Raw genomic sequence first — 23177 nt, forward strand, 5'->3', positions numbered from 1 at the left:
CTGTCAAGCAGCAAATAAAGGCATGGTGATGGTTTCCTACGTAGCCTGTGTGTGTTTGTGTCCTGCTCTGACACCTTGCCACAACAGTCACAGCCAACAGCCCTTGGGGCATCTTGGCTATGAGGGAGATGGGGCAAATCCAGCCCTGGGTCTTTTAATGAAGGGGACACAGAGAGGGGGCTCTGTCCTTGGGCAAGGAGAAGGGAATCCACGGGTCCTTTTACTGCAGGTATTTGGCTTCCCTGGCCCCTGAGAGATGGGGAGATCCCAGCCCTGCACCCCAGGGCATCAGCCCCAGGCTCATCCTCTCTCCCTGCCACACCAACCACCACCAAAACCACCACAACAGCCAAAAGCACCACATCCCCGTGCCCGAGAAGGGAGAAGAGGCCTTTGTGGCTCATTAAATACAGGTAGAAATTTATTAAGGAAGGGAAAAAACCCACAGCTTTTAAAAAAGTATCAAAAAGAGACAAATGAGGTGAAGTGTTCATCTTTGGCTGGAGCAGCAATGGGAGGGGTGGGAGTGAAAACTGGCCCATGGAGGAGAGAAGGATGCAGGGAAGGATGCAGGGAGGAAGTGCCACATTGCTCCCAGGCTCATCCCGGGAGCAGCTGTGGACAGAGGGAGCCGAGCTCCCAGCCCTTGAATACTCATCCCAGGACACCCCAGCTGGGGCTTTCCCACCTTCCCCCATTGAACAGTGCTGAGACCCACCAGCACCAAAGCAACACACACCAGGGAGAGACAGCCTGGCTCCAAACCAGCCCAGAGGGGTCAGTGGCCCCAGGAAGGACCTGCCTTCACACTGCGGCCAGCGGCAGGGATGGGGGGATGCTGGGGAGCATCAGCCAGGGCTGGGGCAGGCAGGGGAGGAGGATGGAGACTGCCCCATCCTGCACTTCTGTCTGCACCGTTCGAGGTATGATGGCTCCTGGGTCTCTGTGCTGTGAAGGAGGAAAGGGGTAACAACAGGGACTGGAGGCAGCAGCAGAAGAGGGGAGCACAGACAGCTTCCTGAGGGGTCTCTGGGCTTCAGGAGCAGCCACACAGGCACGCAGGGTGTTTTCCTCCATGCCTACCTCCTGGCATGGCTCTATGAACACAGCACATGCAGCCCCTCTGCTTCCAAAATGGGAATTTCACTGAAATGAGGGGAACAGAAACGCCCCTGCCCCAAGTCCTGCCTCTCCATCCAGCCCTTGAGGAAGCACACATCTCCTTCCATTGCCTCAGGGGAACAGGACATAGAGAGCAGGACTGACAAACACCTTCAAAGCCCAGCTCTGAACACCTCAGAGCCACAGCACAGACCCTGGGCAGACCAAAGTGGGGAACCCCTGGGCATAAAGAGCTGCAAAAAGGGGGTCGTGTTCACAGTATGAGCTGCAGCACCCGGGGCACTGAGGTGGGATGGGACCGGGACAGGCAGGGACACAGGCAGTGACACAGGCAGGGGCACAGGCAGAGCACCCCAGCAACATCCCCCCCCCCCCAAGGCTGGGAGCCCTGTGTGCACCAAAATCCCACTTCCCTTGAGCCCTTCCACACACAAGCAACAGTTGGGGTCGGTCCCCAAACCAGCTATGGGCTTTTCAGCCCCAAAGGGGTGCAGGGCTGGCTCCAGCCCCACTCCCCACTGCACACCCAGTGTTTAAGAGGGGTGAGTCCAAGGATGAGCCCTGCTCAGGGTCAGCCCCATCCTGGAGCATCTCCAGGGGCTGGTGGGGACCCCTCCATGGGCAGCATCACCAGTGGTGCCTCTCCCAGCACCATCCCTACCAGCGGTCAGTGCAGGACCTGCTCCAGCTCGTACTTCTCGCAGAACTTGCTGGTGAAGGGCAGGCAGGTCAGGTATTCCACCCAGCGCCAGTTCACCGGGTACACGTAGAGCCACACCACCAGCGAGGCGAAGAGCCCCACGAACACCAGCAAGGAGACGATGATCATGGCTCGCTTGCGGTACTTGTCCACCGTGCCGAAGGTGATGTAGGGCAGGAAGGCGAAGGAGAGGAGGAGGCCGCTGAGGAAGCCGAAGAGGTGAGCGATGTTGTCGATCCAGGGCAAGAGACCACAGACAAAGAGGAAGAGGACGATGCCGAAGAGGTTGAGGAAGGCTTTCCAGGGTTTCTCCAGCACTTGCCAGCTCTGGAAGAGCTCCACAAAGAGGCAGGCCAGCAAGCCAAACTGGGAGCCAGCAGGGCCCACCTGCAGGGATGGGGAAGTCAGGACTGGCCCTGCCACATCACCCCAGACACATCCCTGTGTCCACAGGGACCATAGAACCCCAGCCTAGTTTGTGTTGAAGGGACCTTAAAGCTCCTCCAGCTCCAACCCCTGCCACGAGCAGGGACCCCTTCCACTGGAGCAGCTGCTCCAACCCCTGTGTCCAACCTGGCCTTGAACACTGCCAGGGATGGGGCAGCCACAGCTTCTCTGGGCACCCTGTGCCAGCGCCTCAGCACCCTCACAGGGAACAGCTTTTGCCTGAGAGGTAACCTAAATCTCCTGTTTCAGTTTGAACCCATCACCCCTTGTCCTGTTGCTACAGTCCCTGATGAAGAGTCCTCTCCAGCATCCCTGTAGCCCCCTTCAGACACTGGAAGATCATCTTTTCCCCTTGCAAAACACATTTGACTCCTGCATCCCTCCTGGGGCTGCATTTACACCAGCTCAGGGGAGGGAGCAGAGGAGGAATAGGAGGGAAGATGCTGGTAGTTTCCATGACTCAGCAGCCGGCAGCATCACCCCCTCCCTGGCCCTGTCCCAGTGCACCCCGGGGGATTAGGGTGCTCGGTGTGATCTCATTTAAAGCTGGCAGGGTTTGGTGCCAGCAGATTAGCCATCTGCCTGCCTGGGGACCCTGCACACACACTGACACATGGCAACGCGTGACCCACACGTGTGAACCGCACATGTGGGGCAGAGACCCCCCCTCCATGGCACAGCAAAACCTGTCAGGGGATGAGAGCTCTGCTTTGCAGCCCCCTCCACAAACCTCTGCCAGGACAGTCTGGGGACGGGTGCCCTGCTGAGCTGGCTGGTTTGGGGTAATGTGGGACAAGCGCCCCATTCCCAGCCTCACCTCTGCTCTGTATGGCAGGAAGATGGCACTGGCCAGGTTGCCAGTGATGCCGCTGAGGATGAAGATGATGGAGATGCGGTGCCAGCCTGCCAGCTTCTCCAGGTCCCTCAGCACCGTCATCTGGAAAGTCACTGACACCAGGCAGTGGATGATGCTGGGGGAGAGACTCTGAGTTAGAGACCCCCAGTCCTGCCATTACCCCTGCCCATCCCTCCCACCCACTGCCCCGGGCCATGAGGCAGCTGACACAGCACCGTGAACACTGTTGTAGTCTGGGCTGTTCTCTCCTCTCGCAAGCCCTTGGGGATCACAGACACAGAACCCCAGACTGGTTTGTGTCAGAAGGGACCTTAAAGCTCCTCCAGCTCCAACCCCTGCCACAGGCAGGGACCCCTTCCACTGGAGCAGCTGCTCCAAGCCCCTATGTCCAACCTGGCCTTGAACACTGCCAGGGATGGGGCAGCCACAGCTTCTCTGGGCACCCTGTGCCAGCACCTCAGCACCCTCACAGGGAAGAGCTTCTGCCTAAGAGCTCATCTCAGTCTCCCCTCGGACAGGTTCAAGCCATTCCCCTTGGCCTGTCCCTGCAGGCCCTTGTCCCAAGCCCCTCTCCAGGTTTCCTGCAGCCCTTCTACGTTTCCTCCCAATGGATACTGCGCTCCCCAGGGCACAGGGGCTGCACTCACCCAGCGTGCAGGAACAGGGACAGCCACAGGCGGTAGAACTGATCGGGCACCTCCGGGTTGAGGAAGGGCAGGAGGCCACAGACCTCATCCAGGCAGTGCACCTGCAGAGGCAGGAGGGATCAGGGGGTGATGGGGGCTCAGCCCCAGCACAGCACCGCAGCGAGCACAGGATGGTCACAGGGAAGACATGCATCCATTGTGGGGGGAGCCTGGCTGCTGTGGGCTCCCACATTGCGCAGGTGCTGGGAAGGGAGCAACCAAGCATCCCTGGTGCTGCAGGAGATCCTGAAGGGACATTTTCCTGCCTGGAATGTGCCCTTTCCAAGGACCCCGGTGCTGCCCAGGTGACGCTGGCTCAGGCACTGTGTTCCCTCCTACCCACACCCCAAGTCAGGCACGCAGTGACCAGAATCCAGCTTATGGCTGGGAAAGCCCCTGCACTTTGCATCCCCCCGGCTCAAATGCATTCTACCCACATCCCATTCCATAGGATACTTTAAATCCCTTCGGCGTCAGCATGGCAACGTGTGACTCACCTGCTCCCATGTCCCACCATGTCTCCCTGCCCCTCACCTGTGAGCAGAGCGTTGCCTCCTCATGGAAGTAGCCGTGCATGAACTCACAGTATTCCCGCGTCGTAATCTCACAGCTGGGCAGAGGCAGGAGTGGGATCACTTGGAGCTGGGATCGCTCCCATTCCCATAGCATCCCCCTCTGTTCCCAGCAGCCACCGCACTTCCCACCCCAGTGAGGATCCATAACCTCCCTCTTCCTCCATCTCCAATGGGACAAGAGGCAGCAGTGGTGGGACCTGTGGGATGCTGTGACCCACCTGCCCTTGGTGCCAATGCAGCAGGGCCGGCCCTTGATCTGGCAGTCCATGTGGGTGAAGCCGCTGTGGTTGGTTTTGGTCTCGTAGGTGCAGATCTGGAAGCAGGAGCCATGGATGGGGTCCAGCCCCAGGCTCTCCCGACAGCCCACGGCCAGCCCAGCCTTCCATGGAGCTGCCACCACAGTGCTGCCCAGCTCATGGTGCCACCAGGCTCTTACCGGCCACTTGGTGATGTCATCTGGCCACACGTGGGGTGGGTTGGATGCTGGCTCCTCACATGTTCTGGTGGGAGGAGAGAGGTGGGGGTCAGGATGGATCCCCCCAGCACATCCCTCCCTACAGACTGGTAACCCCCCTTTAGGCACAGACAGCTCTGGGACCTGCCCCTTCCCATGGCTTGGGGGGGATCCTGCACATCGATGTCCTACAGCACCCCACAGCAGCACCTTCCATGGGTGAACCTCCCCAGACCCCATCGATACCCCCTTGCAGCATCACCCACCCCAGCAGAGCAGGGCAAGCAGGGACCAGCACAAGACAATGGCATCTCCCACTGCTCACTGCATTTTGGACAGGCCCCACCTCACTTTCCCCACTGATTCCCTCCTTATTGTCATGGTGTGTCAGACCTCCCAGCCCCTTGCACAAGAGGATTCAAGGTACCCAACCTGCAAACACAGCACCTCCATGGTGCCCCATGCACAGCTGGGTGACCGTGCCACCTCTCCCCAGCTGTTTGTCACCCCTACCTGGGGTCCTGGTGACATACAGCCCCTGACGTCCTCTTCTCCCCTGAGCCCAAGGCTGGTGCATTGGTGCCCGGCCACTTGATGAACGTTGCCAGCGTCTCCTGTGGGGAGGATGGATGGAGAGACTGAGGATGCGGCAGTGAATGCCCCGCTCTGATCCCACACTCATCCTGCCCTGGTGCTGTGCAGGGTGGAGATGGCTTCCCCCTTTGCTGCAGGGATCCCCAGCGCTTCCCGATGCACGCACCGAGCAGTCCTGCGGCAGGGTCTGGATGCAGCCCGAGTTGTCGTTCTGGACACAGCATCCCGAGCCACGCTCCCGATCCCGCTCGCGCTGGATGAGCCGCTCCACCTGCTGGTCCTTCCGGATGCAGGGGGAGAACTTGGCTCCCAGGTGGATCAGGTCGATCTGGGAGGGAGATGCCAGTGCAGGGGATGCCCTGTGGGTCCCCTTGTACCCCCCTTCACCCTCCAGCTGCCCTGGGAAGCGCCCGGCAGGGGCAGGGTGTCCCCACAGGCCATAGCCCTTGAGTTGCCATTACCCGGGGGGGGGGGGGAAGGCAGATTGGGTTCCTTCTGAGCATCCCACCATGATGCTGCAGCTCTGGGAAGCAAGGGGCAGGTCCAGAGGGATGGGGGTACCAAGGGCTGGGATGAGGGATTGAGCACCCTCATCCCTCACCATCTGAGAGGAGCACCCCAGGGCTCAGGGCAGGGGGAGCAGTGGCTGGTGGGGGGCAGAGCCTCGGGTGGGGGGTGAGGGGCAGTGGTCCAGCACAGTCCTTACCGAGCTGGGACCGATCCAGAAGTTTTCCTGCTGGATGTACTTGACGCTCTCATAGACACCCTTGTTCCTCAGCACCTGCAGAGCCAGGCCAGGATCAGCACTCGCTCCTTTGCTCATGGGGGACTGAGCAGCCCCTTTGTCCCAAGGGAAGGGCTGCTGGGTCCCACAGCAATGTGGGAAGGAGAGCAGCACTGCTGGAGCACGCGTGCACCCCTGCCCCAGCTGTTTAATGGAGCCCCTCAAGCAACAGGAGCCAGCAGCAACCCAAGATGCTCCCAGCCCCAGCAGGACAGCGTGGGGACACTGGTGGGCATGGTCCCCCCGGGAAGATGGATCCCTGCTCTGCTCTCCAGCCTGGGTAGCCGGGGAGCACTGCAGCCAGCTGATGATGAACCCCAGGGGGAGGATCACCTCTTTAACACCTGCTGGGGTGTTAAAGGCACCCTTGGGCACCAGCCTTGCTTTCCTCAGCAGCCACAAATCACTGCAGAGCTGGGAGGTGACCACCCCGGGCAGAAGCTCTTAAACTTACTAACTCTGTCGTCACGTGCTGGGTGAAGCCGATGGGAGCGATGCCATAGGTGCCAATGACCAGCAAGGTGATGAGGATGTGGACAAAGGTGATCCAGTAGGTGAAATAGGGCCTGTGGAGGAAAGAAGCCAAAACTGGAGAGCAGCTCAAGGGAGGTTGGATGTAAGGCAGAAGCTGTTCCCTGTGAGGGTGCTGAGGTGCTGGCACAGGGTGCCCAGAGAAGCTGTGGCTGCCCCATCCCTGGCAGTGTTCAAGGCCAGGTTGGACACAAGGGCTTGGAGTAGCTGCTCCAGTGGAAGGGGTCCCTGCCCGTGGCAGGGGTTGGAGCTGGAGGAGCTTTAAGGTCCCTTCCAGCACAAACCAGGCTGGGATTCTGTGGTGGGCAAAGGGATGCTGCAGTGCCCCAAGCCCTGATCCTCGTCCCACGGGTGCCCCCTCACCGGTGGCTGTCGGTGATCTCCAGCTGTGACTGCACGATGCTGCTCAGGCTGCGCCGGTACGTGCGGTTGAGCCACTTGCCCACCACCCCCAGCCCGTAGTAGCGCTTCTTGCGGTCAAAGGCGAAGTGCTTCACTTTGGAAGCGATGCGCCGGCCTCGCCGTGGAGCTGGCCCAGCACCAGCACCGGCACCGGCTGATGGGAGCCGGGCACCCTCCCGCCTGCAGAGAGAGGAGAGACCAGCACAGGCTGGAGCCAAAGGGGTGAGGGTCAAGAGGCAAAGTGTGGGTCCTGCACCTGGGCCACAACAACCCCTGCAATGCTCCAGGCTTGGGGAGAGCGGCTGGAAACTGCTCCTGGGGAAGGAGCTGCGGGTGCTGATTGATGGAGCTGAACGGGAGCAGCTTGTGCCCAGGCAGCCAGGGAGAAACCAGCATCGTGGGCTGCATCAGCACCAGTGCGGCAGCAGGGCCAGGGCAGGGATTGTGCCCCTGTGCTGGGCACTGGGGAGGCTGCACCTCGAATCCTGTGCTCAGCTCCGAGAGACCTTGAGGGGCTGGAGCGGGGCCAGAGAAGGGCAATGGAGCTGGTGCAGGCCTGGAGCACAGGAGAGATGGGAAATGGCTGAGGGAGCGGGGGGGTTCAGATGGAGAAGAGAAGGCTCAGGGGGGACCTGATGGCTCCCTACAAGTGCCTGACAGGAGGATGGAGCCAGGAGGGGCTGGGCTCTGCTCCCAAGGAACAAGGGATGGGACAAGAGGAAACGGCCTCAAGCTGCACCAGGGCAGGTTTAGATGGAGCTGAGGAACAATTCCTGCCCCAGAGGGTGCTCAGGCATTGGAACAGGCTGCCCAGGGCAGGGCACTTGGGAGCTGGTACTCACGGGGTGAGCTGCTCCACCTCAGGGGACACCCTGGCATCCTCCCCTACTGGGTGCATCCGCAAATAGGTGGCTGATAGAGGTGGCGACTCAAAGACATCATCAGGCATGGAGTACGTCTCGTCGTGCATGTCCATCTGGAAGCAGGATGAAGATTTGTTCTTGCATGTGTGAGAAACCTCCTCGGGACCAAACATGCCCATCGCCAGGCCAGGCTGGCTCCAGAGCCTGGGAAGGGGGTGATCTCCACTGACATCCCACTGACTGCACATCACAAGGCCTGAATCATGCCCACACTGGTGGCATCACTCCCTGCCTCCCCCAAGACCTGGGCTCTGCAGTGCCAGGCACAGAGGGCACCAAGGCCCCTGTTCCCAGTGCTGGGTGAAGCACATGGGGGTGCCCATTAGAGCCCCAATCCATACCCAGCCCCTGTGCAGGGCACCAGGACCCTCCCTGCTCCAGCAGGGAACAGCACTCGCCTTACTGAAGAAGGATGAGTCCAGGGTATCAGCAGCATCCACCATGTCCTCGTCCATGAAGCTGGGGTACATGAAGCTCCTCTTGTTCCTCTGCTTGGGAGCCAGCGGCTCCAGGACAGAGCGTCCCTTTGGCAGAGGAAGCAAATGGGGGTAAGCAGCCAGAAGCCCCCCAGCTTTTGCAGCACTGAGGGCTTCTTGTACCTCCCCTCCCCTAAACCAAGTGGCAAGGATTAAACCCCAACAGGCCTCCATATCCCCCAGTGTGGAAAGGGCAGGCAGCAGGAGCTGCCTTTAGCTCCTCAAAGCCGAGCTGGACTATGACCATGTCAGTCAGCATGACAAGAGAACTCTGAATCCTGTCTGGTCCTGGTGCCACAGACTGCTCCCAAGGCTTGCCCAGGGGCTACAGAGCTGCAGGAGAAGCTTCTTGGCTCCTCAGTAGTGAAACCCAGAAGCTGGTTTTTCCAGGGATGTCCAGTTCCCATCAGAGCTTCACTTTCTGAGCAGAGCCCAATGGGATGGAGCTGGGGGTCAGGAAGAGGAGGATACCCCCGAGACTCACACGGAGAAGGGCTGCGGCCGCCTTGAAGCTCATGTGGGCCACGGACTCTCTCTTCCTGCGCGGGAGGCGGCTGTAGCCCGAGCGGATGCTGTTGAAGGAGGCCAAGGAGACAACACCAGGGGTGAGCGGGGGCAGGACGTGGTGGGGTGTGTGGGGCCGGTCGGTGTCATCGGGGTGGCGGAAGGGACGGCCCCTGGCCAGCGGGTCCACGATCTGGAGGAGGGCAGAGGAGTCAGTGGTGGGACAGGGAGGCCGGGAGCAGGACCCTGCACCACGAGCATCTACCTTGGGCATCTTGGCGGGCTTGGGTGACTCGGTGGCTTGGAAGGAGGGCACCTCCTGGCTGGGCAGCTCCATGTCGCGGTAGGCAGGCTTCAGCTTGCCGTACCTCATGCTGCAGTGCTGCAGGCTCTTGCGTTGCCACTGCTGCCGCTTCCCCTCCCAGTCGCTGCTGACACCAAACCACTGTGCCGTGCCCCTGCGCACACCATGGGCAGAGTGCTCACACCATGGGTACAGTGCTCACACCACGGGCACACTGCTCACACCATGGGTACAGTGCTCACACCATGGGCACACTGCTCACACCATGGGCACAGTGCTCACACCGTGGGTACAGTGCTCACACCGTGGGTACAGTGCTCACACTGTGGGTACAGTGCTCACACCATGGGCACAGTGCTCACACCATGGGTACAGTGCTCACACCGTGGGTACAGTGCTCACACCATGGGCACACTGCTCACACCGTGAGTACAGTGCTCACACTACGGGCACAGTGCTCACACCACGGGCACAGTGCTCACCCCATGGGCACAGTACTCACACTGTGGGCACACTGCTCACACCACGGGTACACTGCTCACACCATGGGCACAGTACTCACACTGTGGGCACACTGCTCACACCATGGGCACAGCGCTCACACCATGGGCACACTGCACACATCGGTCCCCCCACCACGGGTACCCCCCCGGCATCCTCTTTTGGGGTGGGTGATGTGTGTTGGGGTGACTCAGAAAGGTGGTTTTGACCTGGTTAAGGGTCTCAATAAACGGATGCTACAGAGGTGTCACTGGCCCTTGGGTCTCTCTGGAGAGGCAACTCCATCGAGGGCTGCATGCTGCACAGGACAGGATGGGCAAGGTAATGGGTTCTTTACGGATTGGCAGGAAATGGGTTTAAATTTAAACAGGGCAGATTCAGGTTAGCTCTTAGGCAGAAGCTCTTCCCTGTGAGGGTGCTGAGGCGCTGGCACAGGGTGCCCAGAGAAGCTGTGGCTGCCCCATCCCTGGCAGTGTTCAAGGCCAGGTTGGACACAGGGACTTGGAGCAGCTGCTCCAGTGGAAGGTGTCCATGCCCGTGGCAGGGGTTGGAGCTGGAGGAGCTTTAAGGTCCATTCCAACCCAAACCAGGCAGGGATTCTGTGATGTCCAGAACACATCAGCCCTGGTCTGCAGCAGACATCCAGCTCAAGGAGCTTGTGAAGGTTCTACATAAACAGGGCTCAGAAATGTCCCCACTGTACAGGAACAGTGTGGATGAACACTGAACAACTGCTGCAGGATTATCCCCAGGCAGACACCAGAGAGTCAAAGCAGAGCTGCACAAAACCCTCAAACACGCTCCCTTTGGAGACACAATTCTCATCCCATCCCAAGCTGGTACCCACGGTCACAGCACCCTAACAGGGACCGAGGGACCCCTCTGGTGACCCAGCTGCTGCCAGAACCCTTCCCAGCCCTCACTTTCGGATGCTCTGGGATAGGGAAGTCTGCCGGCGGAAGCCGGGCCGGCGCTCCAAGCCATCGGATCCCTTCGAGCGGGGCTCCTGCAAGCTCTTGCTCTTTCTGTAGATGGGGACCTTGGAGGGCTGGAAGGCAGAGCAGGGAGTTAGGGACAGGATGACATAAGGGGGTCCCTTAGGGACAGCAGCTCCCCGAGCCCAGCATGGGATGGATGCAGGAGCCATCTCTCACCTCCTTGCGGGTACCATCCTCCTCCACCTCCCGGGGGGGGATGATGATGGAGAGGTTGGGGGGCTTCTTGCTCTGCAGGCGGCTGCTGCTGGAGCGGCTGCCCCCGTTCTTGTCCCCCGCTGACATCTCAGGCCAGCAGCAGTCGTCAGGCTGTGGGTGCATGGAGTCAATGAGAGGGGAAGAAGCATCTCCAGTTGGTCCCAGCAGAAGGGGGGGGCCTCACCAGTGGGATCCCAGCAGCCTCAGCCCCTGTGCTGCTGAGGCCTCACCACCATCAGCCCAGCTGCTGTGTCCGCAGGCCCCACACCCCCTCTCTGGGTCTGGGTGAGCAGGGGGCCTTCCATCAGAACCACCAGCAGCACCCCTTCACCTGGCAGCAGCAGAGTGAGGGAGGTCAGGAGTGATGGGTTAGAGCACCCCAACACCAAGCACGTGCCTGTGGGACACCGGGGTTTGACATCCCACACCATGCACATGGCACCTATGGGGTGTCCCTGCAATTCCATGGCACATGGCTGCAGCTCTCACACACAGGGCCTCCGCCCCCCCCCGGTTTGACACAGCAAGGGAGTAAAAGCAAAAGCCTGAAAACATCCAATGCACATCCCAGCCTGTCCCACAGCCTCCTGTCATGGATGGCTCCTGCTGCAGCGAGGGGCTGGGGCAGCCCAGGCCACCGCCAGCCATAGAGCCAGGACCTGCCATGTGTTGGGTGCCCCACGGGAGAGGAGATGCAGGTTGTTCCCTCTGCACGTGCACACAGAGGCCAGGCTGGGAGATTGAATCCTGCCGGGCACCACATGCCAAGAGGAAGAAGCTTAATGGCCCAGAGGTGGTTAATTCCTCAAGCAATCCCATCCCAAGGGTCCCTGCAGCCCAGCTCCACCTGGCAGGACCTCACAGGAAAGGTAATTCCATGTGAGCACGAGGAGGGAGTTCCAGATCCTATTAGGTGCTATTAGGGAGCATGACCACCCTGGCCTCCTCCTGTCCCCCCGGCCACGTGCCAGCACCCAGGGGACTTGCACAGGTCTAAGGAGCATCCCCTGTCCCCCTCCAGGCACAGCCATGGCACAGGGATGGTGCCACAAGCACTAGCATCCCCATTGGATCTGCTCCTAAGGGGATACAGGAGATGGCCCTCTCCATCCGAGGGTGACACCCCTGGGGGCACAGGCATCCTGCTGGGCACCTCTGCTGCAGCCCAGCACCACTGAGTGGAGCTCAGAGCCCAGCAGTGCCACCGGCTGGAGCCAGGCTGAGAGAGCTGGGCTAGGGCAGCCTGGACAAGAGAAGGCTCCTGAAGGGGAGACCTGAGAGCAGCTCCAGTGCCTAAAGGGGCTGCAGGGAGAGGGACTTCCCTGCCTCACCTCCTCCCCAGAGGCACCGAAGCAGCACCCTTGGGTGCTGCCGGCAGCTCCCCTCGCTGCCACTGAGCACCAAAGCTGGGAGCCTCCAGCTCCCACCTTCCCCCTGGGGGCTCAGAGCCAGAGCTGGTCCCCACACCAGGGTCTCACTACCTCATAAGAGTGGTGGGGATCCCACGGAGCGCGTCTCGATGGCAAACACCCACGGCAGCCTTCCTCGTCCTCCTCCTCCTCCTCTGTCCTTCACGCACGGGAGCCCCGGAGCAGGGCCAAGCTCCTCCTGCCTCACCTGGTAGGGAGAGAGGCTGTGATGAGAACCCACGCATGGGAACACGGGAGAGGGCTGCAGGAGCAGTGGGGTGGAGGGAGAGCGGAACTCAGTGCTCCCTGGGCTCTAGGGATGGAGCTGCCGGCAGCCAGACACCAGGAGCATGGACCAGCCCCTGGCATAGGGCAGCAGGAGCAGGGGAAGCCACCGCTTGCAGTGATGCACCTTGCTCTGTGTCAGGGGAGCTGCATGGGGCTGGGTGGGAGCCTTCACCCACCACTGCCTCCCAGGCCCGGCTCTTGGGAAGCGGAACAGCTGCAGGGAATGCCGGTGCCTGGCTGAGGTGTTCCATAGCTCTGAGCTGGGAGAACGCCAGCCCCACAAGCAAAACTTTCCATCCCACTGGTGAGCTGGAGACGCTGTTTGTTTGCCTCCCAGGGAATGAGCTCAAAGCGCCAGCTGCTCCGGAGAGCCGGGAATGGGAACATGCTAGGCTCAGAGCAAGCCCTGGGACACCCTCATCCATGCTGGGGAATGGCTCTCAGGGTGGGAGCCAGCACAGCCAGGAGCACAGAAACTGGAGCCAAACTGTGCTGTTCAGAGGTGTGAGAGGACGTGATGCTCTCACATCCCTACCCCAAAATCCCATCCCCATCCGCTCCCATCACACCCCAGGCAGCACTTGGCTTCCTGGCCAAAGCAGGTCTAAGCCCTGGGTTCATCCCCACCGGCGCCGGGTGCAGTGCGGGGCCTCCTCCGAGGTGACGCATTTCCCGAGGGATCTGGCACATCCCGTCGGCACCTGCCATCCCGGTCACGCGGCAGAGCCGGAGCCGCTTCCATGGCTCTGTGCATTAACACAGGATTTGGCACTGGGAGAAAGTGGGGAGGAGGGGGGCAGCCCCCAGGGGCTGAAATCCCCTCAGCCACGTGGGTCTGGGACAGCAGCCACCCCCAAGCACGGGTCCTGACCCCCGTGCCAGGCAGGGAAATCCCTTGGGAATGGTGCTGGGAAGGTGTTTTCCCAGCTCCCCATGTGCTTGGCCCTGGCACCACTGTCACTCAGCATAAGAACAGGCAGCCAGTGCCTCCATCCACAACAACCCTGCCACCAGCTCAGCACCCCCTTGTCCCCATCACCCCCAGCCCCGGGATGGGGAGCATCCCATCAGGAGCACTGCTCTGCCCCACTGCCCCACTGGGGCTGCTGGTCCCCAAGGAGCTCAGGGTGGCTCTGCCCTGGGGACAGGGAAGAGAGGCAGGAGGTGAGGTGCTGAGCTGGCACGGGGGGTTGGCTGTGTGAACACCCTGCTGTGGGGACAAGGTGGGTGACTGCAATGGGGGGGGGGCTGGAGGGTGGACATGGGTCTCAGCACCCAAAAGCATGTTCTGAGCTTTTGGGGCTGTGCTTTGAGCTGGAAGAAGGGTCCACAATGCACTTGAGGGTGGAAAAGATCTCCAGGGAGAGAGAAATGCAGTGGGATGCTGCCATCACCCACGGCGGGGTTAATATATGGGCAGGGGATGGAGGGGGGGTAACCTGAGCTGGTCCATTAGAGCTCCCCCTCCATCATCACCTTCCCTCTCACAGCTCCCTTGTCCACTGCAGCTCACCAGCGCCTGACATCCAGCAGTGAGGGATACAGCAGCAGGGGGGTGAAGCCCCCATCCCTTCCCAAAAGAGCCTGGTGAGCAACTGGGACAAGGTTTTGGTCCTCAACCAGGCAAAACACATGGAAGGTGACCAGGGCTGGCTCCCAGCCCCGGGGTGAATGACGACAGACGCTGACCCAAGGAAACACACCCAAGGAAGAAAGCGATGGAAAAAGTGATGCAGCTCGCACAAGGCGTCAGCACGGGACACACCGGGATGCTCCAAGCAACACAAAGGGACCATCAGCAAGGCCAAGGGGTGACCTGGGGACAACCAAGCACAGCCACTGTACAAGACACTGGAGACAAGCCTGCAGAGCAGCACTGCTGGGATGCACAGGCACTCGGAGGAGGATCAGAATCCCTTTCCCTGAGCACGTTGGTGTGGGGGGAGGCAGCATTAATGGCCCTGAAACACAAGTGCATCCGGCTGGTGCAATTAAGCTGGGAGGGAAAAGTGCCTCTGAGCCACCCCAGGGTGCAGGGCATGGAGCACTCATCACACCCATCATCCTTAATGGAGGCACCACAAGCCCCTGTTCTTCCCTCTTCATCTCCGTAGGGGAGCAAGAAAGGGGTCAGCAATGCCATGGAGCCTCCAAAACACCCCCAGAGCCACCACGGACACTCACACCCAAGAGACCATTAGAGCCTAATGGCTTTCATGAATAATTCATGTGAAAGACCTCTCTCAAAGCTGGAGCATCCTTAAGAGCTGCTTCCGGTTATTGAGAGCCATGCATGGGAGAGTTCATCGGTCCAATGGCTCTGAGCATCAAGCCCCTGTGGGCTCACACCGGAGCAGTTCCCCCTGGCACAGCCATGGCCACGGGGATGCCATCAGCCACGGTCAGCCCAGCCATAAGTACCAGCATCCCCATGGGATCTGCTCCTAAGGGTATACAGGAGATGGCCCCCTCCATCTGCAGTGTGCCCTGGGGCACAGGCATCCTGCCGGGCTCCTCTGCTGCAGCCCAGCACCACTGAGTGGAGCTCAGAGCCCAGCAGTGCCACCGGCTGGAGCCAGGCTGAGAGAGCTGGGCTGGGGCAGCCTGGACAAGAGAAGGCTCCTGAAGGGGAGACCTGAGAGCAGCTCCAGTGCCTAAAGGGGCTGCAGGAAACCTGGAGAGGGGCTTGGGACAAGGGCCTGTAGGGACAGGCCAAGGGGAATGGCTTGAATCTGCCCGAGGGGAGACTGAGCTGAGCTCTTAGGCAGAAGCTGTTCCCTGTGAGGGTGCTGAGGCGCTGGCACAGGGTGCCCAGAGAAGCTGTGGCTGCCCCATCCCTGGCAGTGTTCAAGGCCAGGTTGGACACAGGGGCTTGGAGCAGCTGCTCCAGTGGAAGGGGTTGGAGCTGGAGGAGCTTTAAGGTCCCTTCAATCCAAACCAGGCTGGGATTCTGTGCTATTTCAGGCTGCCCACTCCCACCTCCCACATCCCTGAGCCACGCGGTTGGCACCAACACCCAAAGCAGGATCTTTAACCCCATCTCCAGCAGGACTGGAGTAGCAAGATGGGGTATGGCTGCCCAACGGGTGGCAGGACCCCAGGGGCGTGCAGGCAGCAGCACACACCTCACCTGCGCTGCCATTAGGAAATCCTCTCCCATTTTCTGTGCTGGGCAGGACACGGGGCACCCAGAGCGGGTTTGTTCAGCTTGGGGGAGCTCGGAGCACGCCCGGGAAGGAAGCGGAGCGAGTGGGGAGATAGAGCAGCTGGGGGGGCTATGCCGGGCGCTGTTGATAACAGGGCAGTGCAGAGCCCTCACACCACTGCACAACACAGCCTCACTGCTGCAGGGGCTTGATTCCCTATGTGACCCTGCAGTATCCAGCATTCCTGGGTGATCCCACTGGTAGCAGCGTGGAGAGGGAAGGATTTGACTGCGACATCTGGGAATGGGTTGAAGGAGCCTTGCAGAGCACTTCCCGCATCCCAGACACAGCCTGCTTCCCATCCTCATTAATATTTACCAGCACAGCAATCCCATTCCCATCACAGCGATGCCAGCACCCAAATGCTTCCTGACCTGCTGTGGTGGGCAGGGAGCACCAGGGATCTGGCTCACCCACCCCCGTGGGGCTCCATGTACCCACACAGCAGCATCACCCCAAATGGGCAGCACTGCACAGCCCTGCTCTGCTTCCTGCAGTGGAGATGCACTGCCCGGGGTGATGGATGCTGCTGGAAAGGACCCCCAGCCCAAGAGCAGCCTAGGGAAAGCTCTTGGATTTCCGGAGCTGGAGCCCAGGCACGTGGAGGATTTGAGTCACCCCAACGGCTTCGGGGAGAGCAAAGGGCAAAAGTCTCCACTGCAAACAGGCAGCACATGCAGGGCTGCAGCACTCTCTGGACCCAAGGGAAGCTCTTCTCCAGGCACCACACGGATTCCCCAGGTTACCAGGGCTGATTAAACTTGGTTTTATCTCAGAACCAAGTAACTGCTCGGAGCTACAACAATTCCTCATCAGGCTGGCTTACACAGGGGGTGCACGGGCATGATGGTGGGAGCGCTTCTGCCCTGGCTCTGAGTGCTGGAAGGAAGGGGCTGAGGGGTGCCAGGTCGTTCTTTATCCAAGGCAAGGGAGGGCAGCCTGCTGCAATCCCCATACCAAAGGTCGTTGCTGAGTTCATTCTCACTTCCTCCTTCCATGCACGGTTCTTGGTGTGATGGGACAATGGGGATGGAGGGCATGTTTCTTCCTCTAGCTCTCAAAAGCACCCATGTTGAGAGCAGCTCCCAGTGTGAGGGCTCAGGCCAGACTTCCCCAGCGCCCCACTGCCTGTTCCAGAGAGCATGGAGCCACCCAGAGAGGTGCTGGGATGGGAACTGGCAGAGGGTCCCCTCGCTGTGAGCCATGAGCATCCACATGGGATGCAGCAGTGGGAGGTGGTGCTCAAACCCACACATGAATTCGGCTCATCCCAGGCACAGGACAACCCTGGACGAGCCCCCTCAGAACAAGCTCCCTATCTCTGGGAACAGGCTCCTTATCTCAGCTCAGCCAGTTCAAGGCTGCACAATTCTGCTCGCCTGTGCAGAGTGAGAGGCCCATGCTAAGGGATGCCAGCAGCTTCTCTGATGGCCCCTGGGGCCAGCAGCTCCCTGAGGAGGGGGGACAAGGACCTTGCTGCATCCTTTTGTGCTGTGGGTGAAGGTGGCACCTGGGGGGTGCCCTTTGGTCACCCCATCAAGCCACAGTGCTCCCCCGGCCCCACAGTTCAACCCAGGGAAGCTGTTCCCTGTCCACCCCTCTCTTCCCAAGCAGCCGATGAGCAGGGGCCATGTTTGACCCTCACTGCCACAAGGCCAGAAGATCCCGAATCCACACCCTGCAGAGGAAAACCCAACCAGGAATGGCTCATTCCCATCCAACACAGCACAAACCAGGCACGGGGGATCCTCCACTCACCAGTGCCTATGGAAACCGTGTGATGATCTGCCCTCATCACAGCATCACCATGGACTGGTGCCAGCAACACACTTTGCAGCCTCTCAGCTGCCAAGAGCTGCTGATGGGGTCTCCCTCACACCATTCTCATCCTCCTCCTGCCTCCATTCCCTGTGCCCATAGGGAAGCCGCAGAGCCCACCACAGGGGCTGGAGATGCTGATTTTTAAGGAGCATCTCCATGTCTTCCCTAGGAGCAGTCGGACTGGGGTAAGCCACCACGTGCATGAGCTGGTTATGGCATCACCCATGGAAAAGCCTTACAGCAGCAGCATGGTGCCGATCCCAACAAGACTTCCCTGCTTACACCACAGAGGAGCCAAGGAAAGGGCAGGACACGCTAAGGATTCACCCCATGAGCTCGGCGTGCAGCCTTTGGGCTTCCACATCATGAGAGGTCACTCCCAGCCCTGCCCAGTGTTCCTACAGGATGGCAAATTACAGGGATAACCATGGCACATCCCGAGCACAATCTGCTGCACGATGGACAGGGAGCGAAGGCAGCATGGAAAGGAGCATCCCTGGGTACCACACTGCTTCCTGAGCCAGCACCAGTGGTGTCCAGTGAGCCGGTTTGCACCCACACTCCCTGCTCTCAGGGTATGGCTGCAGCAGCAGGTCCTGCACCCGTGGCTGCTGAGTGTGACCTCGAGAGGAGCTTGAGCAGGTTTCACAGGAGACCTTCACACTGACTCATTGGTGCATTTCATAATGGGAAACTGAGCACTGCAACACAAGAGGACTCCCTGCTTTCCCTGCCCCGGCGGCTCCAGTTGGGAGCAGCTTCCAAGGACTTTAGCAAAGTCCATACAACTCCCCCAGATTTAAGTTACCAGAGAAGGGGGAAGCCTCTTAAGGAAAACCTCTTAAATCCTTGGTTTCCACAGGACTGCAGGCTGCTCCCAAACCAGATATTTGGGGGTTGCTCTAATGTGATCAGCACCCTGCCAATGGTGGCCCTTGGGCTGCAGGTCCCTAAGGACAAGGGGGACACAGGAGTCTGGCCAAGCAGAGAGTAGGGTTGGTTCCGGGGCAACCCAAGGCATCCTTGGGTCCATTCCCCACACTTAATAGCTCATGAAGAGCAGAGCCACCACAAACTGCTTTTTGTTTCGGTATTTAAAGAAATGGGGATTAAGGGAAAGAAGGGCATCACTGCCAAGGGTTCCATCCATACTTGCAAGGACACGCACAGCTTGGAGGCTGGGAAACAGCCACAACCCAAAGCACCACATGCTCCCAATGACAGCTCCTGGTTCCTTGTCATTAAAAGGGACCATGCCCATCTCTGGTGGGGGCTCATCATGGCACCAGACATCTCCCAGCCTGGCAGGACAGCAGGGACCAGTGATCATTAGATCCAGAGCTCTGCAAGAGGGCAAAGTTTGTGATCCCATCACTTGTGGGCTCATAGGGATTTAAGTTATCACTTTGCAGCCCTTACCAATTGACTCCTTTGGTGCAGAGCCCCGGCCAGCACCAAGCCCAAGCTCGCTCCTCTGCACTCAGATCCCTACAGGGCTCATGGGAAACACGGGAATCTCTCAGGAGCCCTGCACTGGCCTGGGCAGCTCCCAGCAGGGCTGCCACACAGGGACAATGAGAGAAGGACAAGCCCTCCTTGCAGAGACCAGGGCTCCCATCATCACCGCTCCATTATAACCCCCCATTGGCCTATTCTCCATCATGCACCCTACACTTTCTTTGGTGACAAGCACTGCTTTGCCTCCAAGCTCATCCCGAGGGCTGTTGTCAGATTAAGACTTACAACCAGTTGGAAGAAGCTCTTCCCTGTGAGGGTGCTGAGGAGCTGGCACAGGGTGCCCAGAGAAGCTGTGGCTGCCCCATCCCTGGCAGTGCTCAAGGCCACACTGGATGCGGCTTGGAGCAACCTGCCCTAGTGGAAGGTGTCCCTGGAACTGGATGATTTTAAGGTCCCTTCGACACAAACCAGCCTATGATTCTGTGATTGTAACCAAAGGGATGAAATAAGGATTTATTTGGGGGATCCCTCAGCTTCACTGTAAGAGTTAAAGGAGAGCAGCACCAAATGAGAAAACACAGACCCAGAATACAGCTGTGTGCTTGACTTCCAGCCCAATGCAAACACTGCCTGAACTCCAAAGGCATCCCAAAGAGTGCAGCCCCCAGCCAGACCCGGCCCAGCCAGCCTGCATCCCAGCCTCCGAGCTGCTCCCCAGCACCCGCTGCTCCTGCTGCCCGCATCCATGCTGCGGCAATGCCACCCTCATGCATCGAGGGGCTCACACGTGCACCGAGAGCAACACCAGGCTTGTAGGATTGGTACCGGGGCTCCTGTTTCGGCTTCAACCACCACTCCCCACGCTGTGGTTTGCCCTTTCTCACCCAGGGCTCACAGGCTGCAATGCAGCTGCATTAGTGCCAGAGGAAGTGGGAAGGCCATGGGGGCTTGCTTCAGGCACCTGCTTTCCAGCAAACAGGAGCAGAGCAGGCAGAAGCCACCCTCCAAATGAGCAAGTGGTGTTAAGCATTGATTGCTCCCTTCACTGCAAAGGGGCTTGGAAAAGCAGACCCAGAGGCAGCAGTCCGGGAATCCACTTGTGAAGCCAGCCATGCCTGGGGTTAGAGCAGGCAGAGGCAGCTCTGGTTTATCCCAGGCATGGCCACGGTTGAACCCTCCAGCTTGTTTTGGAGGTGGGATATTTCCAAGCTGGTTGTTTCCCATTTGGGAAACAGTCAGGAGCCAATGGATGCTGCTTCAGAGGACACAGTGGAGTGAGCTGAGCCGGTGGCATTTCCCCACTCAGGACATCCATGGGACTGTGGCTCCTGAAGGCTCCAGCGCAGGAAAGTCCGGGACGGGGACAATAATGATGAGCTCACCCTGGAAATCCCCGGGAGCCACCGGCCGGGACTGGGGCACACAGAGGCAGGAAAGTGTCCCAGCATCCCACGGCCTCGTGGCGGGAAGGATGACGCCGCGCTGGGGAAGAGGGCAGGTACTTCCTCTTGTGCAGGGACCCATTGGCGACAGCACAGCCTCCGGGTCCCCTTCCCCTGCAGAGCTGTGGGCTCTCAGGTGCTGTGGGTACCACAGCCCAGCTGCGGGCAAGAGGGACAACCTCTGCCTGGTCCCGCTGGCCTGGCGGCAGGGCAGGACCGGTAAAGCTCAGCCTCAGCCCCAAAGCCACCGAGACCCAACAACAACAAACCAACGGGCTAAACCATCCACACGCAGCATCCCTCCGCTCCCTGCGGGATGCATGTACGGATGCAGGATGACCGGAGGGGCTGGTTTGTTTGCAGAGGGCTGGCAGCAGCGCTCACCACTTCAGCAGCACGTGTGAGCGCGCCACAGCCTTTAAACCCAACCGCAAACCAGCACCAACAACAAAGCCCCGGCTTCGGTGGAGGGGAGGAGGGGCCGGTGCTCTGGGGCAGAGCGGGAGCGGGCAGGGACCCGGGCACCTGCGGGCAGCTTCGGGGCTGCTGCCGCTTCCCAAGGGCACTGAACACCCGCAAACCAGAAACAAACCCGCTGGAACACCGGGCCCGGGATGTGGGTTAGGGCTTCCCCCCAGCCTGGGCAGGGGAGCGGGCAGGGACCCCCCCGCTGCTTCCCCACCGCCGGGGCACACGGCTGGGTCACCCCGAGGGGCCACGCACCCGCTTCCCCCGCCCTAAAGATGAGGAAGAGGAGGGTCCCCCCGCTCCCTCCCGGCCGCCCGCCCCGCAGGGACACAGCGGGGTCCGCGCAGCCCGACCCCGGCACAGGGTCCCGAGGGGCCGGCGCCCACCGTCGGTGCCGCGGGCAGGGCCCGGCCGGGCCGGGCGGCCGCAGGGCGGGAGGAGCGGGCGGAGGAGGAAGCTGGCGGGACGCGGCCGGGCACAAAGCAGCAACGAAACCGGCCGGGCACAAAGCGAAGCGGCGGCACCGGGACCCCGCCCGCCCCCACCCCCGACCCCGCTCACCCCGGTGCTGGTGCGGCCCCGGTCCCGGTCCGCTCGCCCCAGTCCTGGTCCCGGTACCGGCACCGGCCGCCGCTCGCCACCGCCTCCACCTGGGGCGGGCGGGGCCACAGGGGGGCGGGAGCTCCGGAGGGGCGGGGCCTCGGGAATAGGCCCCGCCCATCGCGTCACACGTGGGTGCTCCCTCGGGCCCCGCTCTGGGCACCGGGCACCGGTCTCCGGGATGGGAGCTGGGCACCGGGCACCAGATCAATCACCAGTAGGACTGGCCACTATCAGGACCGGGCAGTACCAGGAATGGTCCCCATTAGGGCTGGTCAGCATTGGAACCAGCTCCTATTAGGAGCAGTCACTATTAGGACAGACCGCTATGAGGACTAGACAGTATTAGGACTGGTCACTTTCAGGGCTTGTCATTATTAGGACCAGGCTCTGTGAGAACTGGTCGCTGTTGGGACCAGCTAAAACGAGCACCAGTCACTATTAGGACCGAGCACTTTTAGGACTGACCACTATTAGGGCTGGTCGCTGTTAGGACTGACAACTATTAGAACTGGTCACCCTTAGGACCAGCAACTACTAGCACTAGTCAGTATTAGCATGAGCCACTATTAGGACTGAATTGCTATAACAACCAGTCACTATAAGGCCCATTCACTATTAGGGCTAGTCACTACCAGGTCTGGGCACCGTTAGAACCAGCTGCTACTAGCACTGGTCACTGTTAGCACTGACCACTCCTAGGACCAGTCACTACTGGGACTCCAGGGCATGGCCCTGACTCTGCTCCCCAGCAGCAGGCACGCTGGGGTGCTGGCAGTGTGCCGGGCATGGTGTGGGCTGTCACATTCCCAAGTGCACTGCAGGTCCAGACACATCCCGCCGGGCAGGTGAGGTGACAGGATATCACAGGACTGGGATGCTGGCACCGGCCACTGCAGCACTCCGGCAGAGCAGAGCCCTGGGGAAGCTGCCCCGCTCTAGCGCCCTCAGCACAGCATCACTCTTCTTCCCAACAGCCCCACACTCAGCTTCCTCCCATCCCTGCGGAGAAAAGTAGGTGCTGGCAGGATCTGAGGGGCTGGGAAGAGACCTTTCGAGGTTGGCATGGCTGAGGCTTACACAGGAAAATATGCTCTGGGTTTTGCCATAAAATAAATCCTTGCTTCATGACTCGCTGCAGGTCTCAGGCTGAATTCACACCTGGGACGAGCCAGGACCAGGAGTTATCTCTGCTTTGCCATTCAAACCTGTATTTTCCCTTTATTTTTACCATACCATAGCACGGATGCTTCAAAAAGGCCCACTGCACTAAAACTGTCCCTGGGGGTGCTGCAGTGCAGGTCCAGCTTGGATTTGCTAATGTCTAGCAGGGTGCTGAGCTCACAGTGGCCTCCACTTTCCACTTCCATGGGTTCTTGCTCAGCAAATCTGCTCCTGGTTCCTGGTATGAAAAAAAAAGGGTGGAGAAAGCT

At 60.2% G+C, this 23177-nt stretch overlaps 1 protein-coding gene across 1 annotated transcript; it reads right to left on the reverse strand.

Annotated features, from left to right (window-relative positions):
* Nucleotides 1-392: 392 nt before the first annotated feature.
* RHBDF2 (rhomboid 5 homolog 2) lies at nt 393-21802 on the reverse strand. Its single transcript, XM_031044869.2, has 19 exons — nt 21706-21802; nt 12534-12669; nt 11014-11163; nt 10783-10907; nt 9320-9512; nt 9035-9247; nt 8473-8598; nt 7994-8127; nt 7113-7331; nt 6673-6784; nt 6141-6215; nt 5601-5762; nt 5354-5454; nt 4823-4886; nt 4605-4699; nt 4346-4421; nt 3773-3873; nt 3087-3240; nt 393-2209 (listed from the first exon to the last, which is right to left on the reverse strand). The coding sequence occupies exons 3-19, from the start codon at nt 11137-11139 to the stop codon at nt 1790-1792; spliced, it is 2496 nt and encodes an 831-aa protein (XP_030900729.2). The 5' UTR covers nt 11140-11163; nt 12534-12669; nt 21706-21802; the 3' UTR covers nt 393-1789.
* Nucleotides 21803-23177: the final 1375 nt, after the last annotated feature.

The sequence above is a fragment of the Melopsittacus undulatus genome, chromosome 11 (genome assembly GCF_012275295.1).
Source record: "Melopsittacus undulatus isolate bMelUnd1 chromosome 11, bMelUnd1.mat.Z, whole genome shotgun sequence".
In the NCBI taxonomy this organism is placed as follows: domain Eukaryota; kingdom Metazoa; phylum Chordata; class Aves; order Psittaciformes; family Psittaculidae; genus Melopsittacus; species Melopsittacus undulatus.